The following is a 13,071-nucleotide window of genomic DNA, read 5'->3' as shown; positions in this document are numbered from 1 at the left end:
AGATAGATAGATAGATAGATAGATAGATAGATAGATAGATAGATAGAGATAGGTATAGATATAAACAGATTGATACATAAATAGATAGATAGATATAGATAGATATAAACAGATAGATAGATAGATAGATAGATAGATAGATAGATAGATAGATAGATAGATAGATAGAAACAGATAGATAGTAGATAATATTTAGAAAGATATATTAGGTTTAGTTAATGGAGGAGTTTACTTTTCTAAGTCAATTTTATGGTGGTATTTTCTTTTCAAATCTATAGTAGCTGCCACCATCTGACATATTTCCTTATGTGAAAATTCCTATTTTTCCTCTATACATTCTCCTTAAAAGAAATACTACCATATGTTTAAATGTCATTTAAAAAGAGATGAGATAATTATAGAGACTTCTTCATATATAATTTAATTAACATGACCACAAGTTTTTTTTTTTTTTTCTTGCATAGCTTTGTTATGTCCCATGCACACTGAAACAACACTATGTCGAATACATGGGTTTGTGTACTCACTCTTTGATATGAAAATGTGACCTCAGAATGGTGAAAGCAATCCATGTGTCACATAAATGGTCAAATGCTGTCTTTAGGAAAGTGGTTTTTTTATTTCTCTTCTGAAGCTAATATAGTTACTGCCATATTTAGTAGTATCTCGTGAATTACATGTATCACTACTTAATAGTTACTAATTTACATTCAATTACATTACCACAGCAATCATATTTTTTATTAAATACATTAACAATGATAGGAGAGTAGTATTTCTGTAATTTTCACATCCATAGTGTGCCAAACAGTGGACTTTCAAATAAACTTTCCACTAAATATTTCTATTTAGAATAAAATTAAAACTTACATAATATTATTCCAAATAAGTAAATGTGCAGAATACACATTTACTGACTAATACATGAGATTATTTTTCAGCTGATAGAGGATTTGGGTTCAGCTATCCATGTGTGTGTGGTGTTCATTTTTTTTCTGAAAATAAATGTATGGTTTTCACTAACTATGGTGCATACATTAAAGTCAAAGGGGAAATAGTAAATTCATGTTGTTGTGAAAGAAATGTAAATATTATCAACGTTTATTTTGCTGGTAAAAAAATGTTAATGTTGGTGAAAATTTCCAAATGTTTATATATGCTTTGGTCCAGAATTTCCTTCTGTGATGCTTTTTTGTTTTTATTTGTATGTTCATGTGGTATGCATGGGTTTTTGTATGTGTATTTGTGTGTATGTGGGCACACATGTACCCTAATGTGTATGCACATGTGTGGAAGTGCTTGTGGGGACATGAATATCAGGCGTTTTAGGGATTAACCATTTTCCTTAGCCCTCTCTTCCTTCCATCTTCTCTTCCTTCCTTCCTTTCTTCCTTCCTTCCTTCCTTCCTTCCTTCCTTCCTTCCTTTCTTTCTTTCTTTCTTTCTTTCTTTCTTTCTTTCTTTCTTTCTTTCTCTTTCTCAAGTAGCTCAAGCTTGTCTCCATCCTGTTATATAAGTTAGGATGTCCTAGTTGCCTTATCTTCTAGCTTCTGCCCCTCAGATACTGGGGTGACAGGCATGTGAGACCATGAGAACCTTCATTAGAATATTTTACTGCTCTTTTCTTGTTGTTACGGTCGTTGAAATTGTTTTTACTGTTTTATTGTGCATTAGGAAATATTGAAATTGAAACTATGGGAATATAATGAAATATATTAAATATAAATATTAAATCTATATTAAATATAAATATTAAAAATCTTCATATTTAATATATTAAATATAATATTAGTTTTATGTTTATCTCTAATATTTAATATAAATATTAAACATATATTAAATATAAATATTATAATATTTAATATAATATTTAACATAAATAATATTAATTAAAATTAAAATAAATATTAATATAAACATAATATTTAATATATTAGTTTTATATTTATTTTTAGTATTTAATATAAATATTAAAAATACATATTAAATATAAATATTTTAACATTTATATTTAATATATTTCATTATATTCCCATAGTTTCAATTTATATTTAATATATTTAATTATATATATTATTTAAATATATAATATATTTAATTATATTCCCATAGTTTCAATTAAAAATATAAATATTTTAATAGTTATACTTAATATATTAAATATAATATTAGTTTTATATTATATCAAAATATATTAAATATATAAAATATTTATATTTTTATATTTATTTATAATATATATACAATTAATAATATATAATTATACATATTTTTATATTTATAATATATTATTTATAATATATAATATTTATATATAATATTTTATATATGTAATACATTTTAATATATTTTAAAATATATATTATATATTTTTATATTTAAATAAATATATGTTTAATATATATTTATATATTTATAAATATATATAATATATCAAATATATTATGTATTATATTTAGTATATTAATATATATGATATATTAATATATTAAATACTATATATTTTAAAAATATAAAAATATATTAAATATAAATATTAGTTTTAATATTTATTTCAAACACCAATTCTCTAAAGAAATAATAACTACAAATCTGATACCTAATATGGTAATGAGCTGTATCAGTTATCAGTTGGGGTCAGTTGCACACAGCAACGAAATGAACTGTGAATAACTATGTCAGCTCATCTTCCCCTCTCTACCAAATCTTTGTCCTTGGTCCTAAACAACAGAATCCTATAAGGTAGGCATTCTTGGTGTCCTTTGTTGAGATCTGCCCTCCTAATAACCTGGCCTAATTCTTAGAATAATATTATAGTAATAATATTAAAGTAATAATATTATAGTATCTTTGTTGTTACAGATTGTTAGTCTAAAAGTAAACTAAATATTGAATTTAAGAAGAAGAAAGGAGTGAGTATGCATCTTGAAACATCTAGGTTTAGTATAAATTTTGTAAAACATAAAATGCTCCAATTAATTACATCAGAGATCCTAAAGATTGTTATGAAAGGTGTAGAATACTAATCAATTCCTTAAATTTTGAGATTCCATATTCACAAAAGCTTTGTTTTTTGAAATTGTATAGTCAGATAATTTTCTTTTTTAATTCATTGTTTAATTAATTACAGTTTATTCACTTTGTATCCCAGCTGTAGCCCCTTCTTTCATCCCCTCACAATCTCATTCTCCATCTCTCATCTCCTCCCATGCCCCTTCCTAAGTCCAATGATAGGAGGGATCCTCCTTCCCTTCCCTCTCACCCTAGCCTATCAGGTCTCATCAAAACTGGCTGCAGTGTCTTCCTCTGTGGCCTGGTAAGGCTGTTTCCCCTCATTTTCTTAATGATAGTTTTTGTTTTTTTGTTTAGTAAAATTGATCTTTTATTTCTCAAAGAAGAAAATGAAATAATTTTTGATGTTATTTTTCTCATATTAGAATATTTGAGCTATTATAAAAAGTAAACAAACAAAAAAAAACTACCACCTCCCTGAAATTTAACAAGTGGAATGGTAATACAAATATTTCACAAATCATAAAATTTCATATTGTCACAATTGTTTCTTCCATATTCTTGCCCTGAGTCTTGAATGTTCTTTTTTTTTTAATTTTTAATTTTTATAGTGCAGGGAGTTTTATGGAAGAAAAGAAGGGTGGGAATAGAGTGACGTGGAGGAAACAGGAGCCCTCTAGGGGACCCAAAAAACTAAAAGATCTGGGCCCAGGGAGGTCCTGCAGATACTGATCCATGAATGGAGGACCATGCATTGAGAGGACCTAGACCTTTGCTAAGATATGGTCAACTGGCAACTCATTCTCCATGTGGGTCTCTGAGTAAGGGGATCAGAGATGCCTCTTTCAGAACCTCAGTTGATTGCTGTTTGATCACTTGCCCCTGGTGATGCAGCCTTGCCAGTCCATGGAGGAAGAAGATGCAAATAGTCTTGATGAGACTTAACAAGCTATGGGCAAATGGCTTGTGGAGAACTCCCCCTTTCAGTGGACTAGGAGAAGGGGATTGGGGGGGAAGGAGGGAGGATGGGACTGGGAGGAGTTTAGGAGGGGGCTTCAATCGGGATATATAACGAATAAATTGTGAAGAAAAAAATTAAAATTAATGACAGTTTTTAAATAGAAATTAAATTTATGAGTTAAAATGTTAGCGATTACTTTCTCTACTTGGGATTGTAAACTAGTGCTGGCTGTTTAAAATTGATGTTGCAAACTTGATCACTTCATTTGTCTTCAAAGGGCTTCAAGTTCTCCTTCCGGACTATCTTCAGGAACGTTTTGTGCAGGCAGCCTTGAGCTACATTGCTTGTAATTCTGAGGGGGAGTTTATCTGCAAGGATAATGACTGCTGGTGCCACTGTGGTCCAAAATTCCCAGAATGCAACTGCCCCTCCATGGACATTCAAGCCATGGAAGAGAATCTTCTTCGAATAACTGAAACATGGAAAGCCTACAACAGTGACTTTGAAGATTCAGGTAAAATAGATATTTTACTATCCTAATCTCAGTCTTGCCCCTAAAATATGACGAAAGAACTGCTCTCTCCCTTTGAAGCAATGTTTCATTTCATAGTTGGAAGGGTTCGCATTTTCCTTATTCTTTCGATTGGACAGTTATACTGCATTCGTTTCAGCTCATTCCATGTTTTACCAAGGGTTTTGGTGTTTTGTGTATTGCTTATATGCTATTGGTATCGGAGCACAACCAGCTGTTGATTTGAAGTCAGCTTTTATTAAGAAATTGGATTGCCACTTTACATTGCCAGATTGTGATTTAATGTTCTTCATGTTTCTCTACAATTCTTTGGACCCCTTGAGTTTCATTTGTGAGGAAAACGTTGTCAGCATGTGCTGTGGGCCTTCACAGTCACGTCATTCTCATGACATCTCACTTTAATTTGACCATATTTAGAGCAAGATACAAAATTAACTCAAAAAAATCAGTAGCCCTCCTGTATACAAAAGACAAAAGGCCTGAGAAAGAAATTAGGAAAACAACACCCTTCACAATAGCCACAAATGACATAAAGAACCTTGGTGTAACCCTAGCCAAGCAAGTCAAAGACTTGTATGAAAAAAAATTTCAAGTCTCTGAAGAAAGAATTAGAAGAAGATATCAGAAGATGGAAAGATATCCCATGCTCATGGCTTAACATAGTAAAAATGGGCATCTTACCAAAGGCAATCTACAGATTCAATGAATTTCCCATCAAATTATCAACACAATTCTTTACAGACCTTGAAAAAAAATTCTCAACTTCATATGGAGTAACAAGAAATACAGAATTGCTAAAACAATCCTCTACAATGAAAGATCTTCTGGAGGTATCTCCATCCCTGATTTTAAGCTATACTATAGAGCAACAGTAATAAGAGTACACTTTTTAAAAATACTGACCTTAAAACATTGCATGGTTAAAATATTCCTTGAAATAAAATAACATTATTTAAAAGACTATCTATCTATCTATCTATCTATCTATCTATCTATCTATCTATCTATCTATCTATCTATCTATATGTATATATACATACGTATGTATTTAAAAGACCATGTATATATCTATACATAAATATATATATATATATATTACATGTATATATATGAATACATGTATTTATGTGTATATATATATATATAGGTGGTCTTTTAAATATATATATAGCAACACAAACAATATTAATTCTAATGTAATATCAGTGGTATAATTTAGTCAAGTTGTGCAAGTCATCATGAAACTCAAACAATCAAAGTGAAGCATGACGTTACACAACAACAAACAAGTAGAACTGGGGAGGATGGATACATTGAGGTTTATTTTTATCAAAATAAAGAATAAAGACTTGGAAGTAGATACTGGACATTCAATTTCAAGAGGATATTTGTTTACTATCACACGATTTCAGTTAGACACAAAGAATAAGATTAGACAGTGATTACTTAGGATTATGAAGGCAAGAATAAAAATATGTTTGGGTATTGGAAAAAGTTTGAGAGAAAACTCCTATTATTATCACCTAAAATGTCTGAATTACTGTGAGGAACAATGGATACTTTACTTAGTATGATTTAGTTACTCCATATTAGTTTGTACATCTTTTAAAATATTTATTTTATTATTATTATCAATTTTTACAATTTATTCAATTAGTATCCTAGCTGGACTCCCTCCCTTGTCTCCTCTTAATTCCATCCTCCCTCCCTCTTCTCCCTTTATGCTCTTCCACTATGCCATTGATAGAGGAGGTCCTCTTCCCCTTCTATCTGACCCTAGCCTATCAGTTCTCATCTTAATAATAAATTACATGTCATAATAATGATTGTCAGTTTGTAGTAAAATATAATTTAAAAAGTAACAAAGATGTGTTAGAAGGGTAGATTTGACAACAGTAAGGGTAAGAATAGAAATGATAGAGAAATGACAAATGAGCACCCGAGTTTCTGCAAGTGCTTTTCTTTGGGGCACATTTATCAACTCACAGCAGATTCCAAACCCAAGAGACCTACTTCGTCCCTAGAAAATGTTTCTGCTTCAAGGCAAATAACCTCAACAAATGCCTACAGCCCAATTATGTTATAATGACTATACTGAGAGTGCAAAGTAGGTAGTAAGTATTTATATTCTTTTTTTAACTTCAATCTAGATTTGAAAGCTGATGATTAGATAAACTAATAATGCCTGAAGGAGTCAAGAGAATCTCATACAATGGCATGCCACAAGAGAAAAAAAATTTGAAATTAAATGTGTTCTAAGGTTATTTCAGAAGGAAAGGTATTAAATAAAGCATGATTATAACTTTGATTTTGACTTTAGGGATTTTAAAATGATCAGTTCTTGTAGTGATTATTGAACATAGAACATGTTAAGAAATAAAATACTGGTCTATTGAAGATGAAAATAGTTTCTAATACATGCATGAAAGATATAAAATTTTATTAGTACTTTCTTGACTGAACAATATATACTGCACAATATTAAGAAATGTCACCCCATAGATAGCAATCAGATTCACATGCAAGCAGACCTGTGCGCGCGCACACACACACACAGAGAGAGAGAGAGAAATTAATTATACTTCTAGTCTCTCTTTCTGTTTAATTGAGCCATTTACTCACATTTTATTCTAATCCTGTGCTTCATTGTTTAGTTCAGATTTGAGTACTTTTTAAGTTATATAAACTGCATGCTTCTTTCTTTTTGCTCAGGTTGTCTTAATTATTCATCATGAACGTGTGTGTGTGTGTGTGTGATAGAGAGGGAGAGAGTTCTATATGATAGACAATTTTACACACAAAACTCTTAAGAATATGGCTGTCTACACCAGACTTATACAATGACAATAGCACTGCGCCTTCCAATATTATTGAGAAAATATCTCATAAGGCCCCCAAATTGGTTTTAAAGTGCAGACAAATAATGGCTGTTGAGAGAAATATTAGTCTTCTCTTGAGACAAGCCCCTAATAGTCTATTGCTGAGTGGTCAGTCCTGAACATATATATATATATTTTTTTTTCATATATATATATATGAAAAATACTAAAAACACTCAGCAAGTCACAAATTACATACATATATACATATAAACCGTCATATATATGATGTATGTATGTGTGTACATTTGTATGTGTGTAAACCAGTATATGCATATATACATATATATGACTGTGTGTAATGATAATATTAACTAAAGAAGAATATGTCATGAATTGGGGACAACTTGGTGCCAGATGCAGGAGGAGTTGAAAGGGGGAGTAGAATGGAAATTGTATAAACACAGTACTCATTCATACAATTATCAAAAATATGTTAAAAAATGAAAAATTGGGTCATTACAAACCTGTAATAATCTGATATTTTTTTCTAGTTTTAATGTGTTCTTTTTTTCTTGCCTGGTTGCTCTCAGTGGGTCTTGTAGTGCTATGTTGAGTGTAAACAGTAGAAATGAATATTCTGTTCTTGACTCGGACCTGAGTCTGTAATCCATTGGCTGTCCTCATGTTTTGAATGTTTAAAATATGAGAAAACTGTGAAACACTAGAAAACAATATAGGAGCTATTATTTATCTCGTTAAAGTAAATGATATATATTTTAACAACACTTCACAGCAATAAAAACAAATATTATAAAATAAAAACCAAAATGAAAGAATGAACAATAGATAAACCCTGAAGATACTAGAAAATGTTAGAAGATAATCAGGAAAAGTCAACATATTCAGAATGTAAGGAACTTTAAAATCTCAAAGCAGTTAAAAAAAAAAAGTCTTGATTTTTATAAAAGAAATTTACCAAAATATTTTTTTTTCAAAAATGACATATAAATGGACAAGAAAATATAAGAATGCTTAAATTTTCTATCATGAATGCAATGAAAACTAAAGGATCAATAGAACAGTTTACTCAGTAAGAATAGCTGGTCTATCCAGATAAAAACAGCTGCCAAGGCTGTACAGTGAACCTATGGATACAGTGAGGATGTGAAATAGCATACCCATAACAGAAGGCAAGATGGCTCTTCATTCAAAGCTTAACAGTGAATGCCTCATGTTCTTGAGTTTCTCTGCACTTAAGACACAGAAACTTCAATATGATTCTATTCACAGGTAAAATATAAACAAGAATCCTGCTTAGTGGGAAAGAATGGATGAGAGGAAGGAACAAGAAAGCCTGATTGAAAATCTTGTGTAATACTGTGTCACAAGGGGTGGTAGAAGAACCAGTTTTGAGATTTTCATAATAAAAAATTAGAAGTTTAGAGACACAGAATATATGGATGTCATGCAATGCGCATATGTCCTGACATGAAGAGACACACTTTATGTGTCAGTTAAAGAGCACTTAACCAGTGGAAGAAAATCAAACTCTGTAAGCTGATAATCTAAACACTAAAATGAGTAGCAAATATCTTTCTGCCTGTTATCATGACAGTGACTGAAAGAAATAAAAGGACCTTGAGCTTGTTTGAGGTTCTACCAGGGGAGCACAGCTACTCTTATACTCTTGACCTAAGATCGGTCCTCCTCTACTCAGGGAATGTTGTCCTTTTCTCCCAGAAGCAGAAAGACAGACATGGTATATACTCACTTATAAGTGGATACCAGATATATAATACAGGATAAACATACTAAAATCTGTACACCTAAGGAAACTAATCAAGAAGAGGACCCTGGGTAAGATGATAAATCCTCACTCAGAAAGACAAATGTGATGGATATTGAAAGAAGGAGAAATCAGGAAACAGCACAGGAGCCTACCACAGAGGGCCTCTGAAAGACTCTACTCAGCAGTATATCAAAGCATATGCTAAGACTCATAAACAAACTTTGGGCAGAGTACAGGGAATCATATGAAAGAAGTGGGAGTTAGTATGACCTGGAGAGGACAGGAGCTCCCTAAATAGAGCAACAGAACCAAAATATCTAGGCACAAGTATCTTTTCTGAGACTGATACTTCAACCAACGACCATTCATTGACATAACCTAGAACCCCTGAACAGATGTAGCCCATGGCAGCTCAGTATCCAAGTGGGTAGCCTAGTAAGGGGAACAGGGACTGTCTCTGACATGAACTCAGTGGCTGGCTCTTTGATCACCTTCCCCTGAGAGGGGAACAGCCTTGCCAAGCCACAGAAGAGGACAATGCAGCCAGTCCTGATGAGACCTGATAAGCTAGGGTCAGATGGAAGGGAAATAAGACCTCTCTTATCAGTGGACTTGGTAATGGACATGAGAGGAGAAGGTGGGATTGGGAGGGAATGAAGAAAGAGGCTACAGCTGGGATACTAAGTGAATAAACTGTAATTAATATAAAAATAAAAATTTAATTAAAAAGAAACAAAAGGAAAGATGCATAAGATAATCATATTAAATGTTCACTAGATATTTAAAATAAAAAGTTCAATTAGGAAAAATGTATAAAACAGAAAAATAAAGTGATGTTACAAATTACTATCTCAAATTTTTGTTTTAAGGCAGCTTTATTCTAGATAATGGCATGTTTAATAAAATGAAATGCAAATTAGTAAAATGTCCATATGAAATTAGTGAGGATTGGATTACAGAAAAAAAAAAAAAAGACACATGACAGCCACATGTTGGGTGTGTTAGTATATAGTAATGTGTAAGGGACACAATCTTCAGGGTTGTAACAGACCTAGTGTCTAAAGATATTTGAACTATGATTTTAAAACTAATGCTAACATAGTGTAAGAGCTGGATTAAAGGGAGAACTATGAGAGGTGTCATTCCGGTCATGACAGAGCTATAGTAATCATGATATCACAACAGTTAATATTGCCTGAAAGGGAGGTTCTCACAAAGCTGTACCTCAACTCTGCTGAACCATTAGGGTCCTGGTATCTTCTGGGAAAGAGAAAGCCATTGCCCTTATTTGTATGACCACAGTTCAGCCCTAGGCTTCAATAGACAGTTCAAAACCTCTGCCTATGTAGGAAGGCCTCCTTGGTTAAACTCAGTATGGAACAAGAAAAACACAGAAACAGAAGTATGAGGTAAAGACATGAAGAATAGGGGATATGGTAATTATGTTGAGAGGGATATATGAGAGATAGGGGAAAGAATCATCAGAATGTATCATATTGATATATGAAATTGCTAGAGAAGAAATTTAATAAAAACTACTTTAACAGTAACTCCCTACACAGTCATTTAAAAACCGCACTGCTGTATCTTACTGCTATTTTCTCAACTACCAGAGAAATTAAACAATCATAGGCAGAAAACCATGATAGTTAGAATTATTTTGTTTTAGTCTGCTAAAACTTAAAGGTACAAGAGATAATAATTTGTCATACCTACCTTTATTGCAGAAATTCAAATCCTTTTATGTTATATAAAGGAGGAAAAACCAAACAAAACTAAGGGAAGCTTTGTAGTTTACTTTTAAATGGTTGGTACAATGTAACTTGAAGAATAAAACAAATGCCAGTAATGAACATGCTAAAATACATTTTTTTTTATTGAAGCTGAGAAATATCAGCTTGTAATTCATTAATTAGGAATATAATTATCTGAATTTAGATTTTTTTGCAGTTATCAATAGTAGTATGAAGCATGTCAGGGAGCATATCACAACAATTTAAACTGCTAATTGCAGTCACCACAGGGAAAAAAAGGAGGAAAATAAATTTCAAATCACCTCAGGTCATGATAACTTGTTTGTAAATGCTTTTATGGTAGCTATGCTTATAATTATCACATGTAAAATCCAATCTGTAGATTAGAGTAGCATCTTGTATTTGGGTCATTTTGTTCTGTTATATGTAATTCTTAGAAAATATATTTATTGCAGCCTGTAAATAAAGGTGTCGACAGTTTCAAGAACAGATGTACTTCTTGTCAGTCCTTGCAATCTGAAAATTTTCCAATCTGTTTAATTACAAAAAAATGTTCATTTGGATTTAGAAGTTTCTTTCTGAGAAAAAGCAACATGAGGTATTTCAGAGTGTGACCTACAGATATTTATAAAGTTAATAATAAAATAGTATTAAAATGCATTAATTCTTTACATTTTAGAAAATGAAGCAATTATAACAAATGCTGTTGGCACACAGGCACATCAAGTATAACGTGTAATTACAAATTAAATGAATTATAGAATACAGAAAAAAGTATTCATACACTTATATTTGCAATAATTAAATATTATGTATTTGCTATGCTTAATTATGTGAAAGTAACAATTATATGTCCAATGATGGAAAGCCAATGTCTTTGTCTTATTTGGGCCAAGATTCCAAAATTTTATAGAGAATATTAGAATATTTAAGTCTTGTATATGAATCTAAATTTTGCTTAAATTTAAATTATAATAAAATAATTTACCAAATGCCCCCAAAACAAATAAACTCAAATAAATGCCATTATATTTTCTACTAACTTTCTAATTCATCAACTATTTTTTTTAAATGAGAAACTTAATTATTTAAGGAATGGCTCTGGAATATAGGGATCTTTCACAGGTAATAGTCTTATAGGATAAAAAGCTTGTTTGACATAAAGTGCAGCATTTTGTAATATTTTGACATGACACTTGGAAATACTGATGTTATCACTTTGTTTATATAAAATCTAAGGAGTCAACAAATCTCTTCAACAAAATCTTGTCCTATTATATTAAAAGATATTTAAGTGATGTTCCAAGAATGTCAGTTGTAGAGCACCTTGTAATGGAAAGTGTCTAGGTATGACTTCTGGAAAGGGCCGGACATTTGAAGATTAGATCTGAGTGACAAACGCCATAAAGACAGAACAGTATAGAATTTTATAGTTTTCAAAAGCCCATGTATCTTCATCTACAATTTAAGGACTTACTCATTCTTCTCAGTTTCATGTTCAGTAGCTGTAAAATTTACCTTCTTTTTTTTATTATTATTATTTTCTTTTTAGTTACATTTTGTTAACTCTGTGTCCCAGCTGTATCCCGCTCCCTCATTCCCTCCCCAACCCCACACTCCCTCCCTGGTCTCCTCCCTGCCCCTTTCCAAGTCCACTGATAGGGGAGGACCTCCTCCCCTTTCATCTGACCCTGTTTTATCAGGTATCTTCAGGGCTGGCTGCAAAGTCCTCCTCTGTGGCCTAACAGACTGCTCCTCCCACAAAAGGCATCTGAAAGACTCTACCTAGCAGTGTTTCAAAGCAGACACTAAGACTCATAACCAAACCCTCAGCAGAGTGCAGGGAATCATATGAAAGAAGGGAAGTTAGTATGATATGGAAAGGATAGGAGCTCTACAAGGACCAAACATATCTGGGCACAGGGTCTTTTCTGAGACTGACACTCAACCAAAATTTACCTTCTTAACCAGGGCCCAGAGGGACTTGCTGAGACTGAAGCAACAACCAAGGACCGTGCATGAACAGCACCTTGGCTCCCTACAAAGATGTAGCAGACAGACAGCTTAAGCTTCATATGGGTCATCTAGCAAGGGAAGTGAGGATTGCATTGGGCAGACTCACTTGTCAGCTTTTTTATCACTTTCTCCTGGCTGTACTGCCTTGCCAGGCCACATTGGAAGAGGACATACTCAGTCCTGATG

The 13,071-nt window shown here is 32.1% G+C and overlaps 1 protein-coding gene across 3 annotated transcripts in view; it reads left to right on the top strand.

Annotated features, from left to right (window-relative positions):
• Brinp3 (BMP/retinoic acid inducible neural specific 3) overlaps nt 1–13,071 on the top strand; it is a 478,387-nt gene that overhangs the window by 316,037 nt on the left and 149,279 nt on the right. For all 3 annotated transcript variants that reach the window (XM_055624685.1, XM_055624684.1, XM_055624686.1), the window contains exon 6: nt 4,250–4,486. In XM_055624685.1, the coding sequence (XP_055480660.1) occupies nt 4,250–4,486 (237 nt within the window). The remainder of the gene's footprint in view (nt 1–4,249; nt 4,487–13,071) is intronic.

The sequence above is a fragment of the Psammomys obesus genome, unplaced genomic scaffold, assembly GCF_907164565.1.
Source record: "Psammomys obesus unplaced genomic scaffold, mPsaObe1.curated_primary_1811, whole genome shotgun sequence".
Lineage (NCBI taxonomy): Eukaryota > Metazoa > Chordata > Mammalia > Rodentia > Muridae > Psammomys > Psammomys obesus.
Note: the sequence above shows the minus strand (reverse complement) of the source record. Positions and strands in the feature narration are given on the sequence as shown.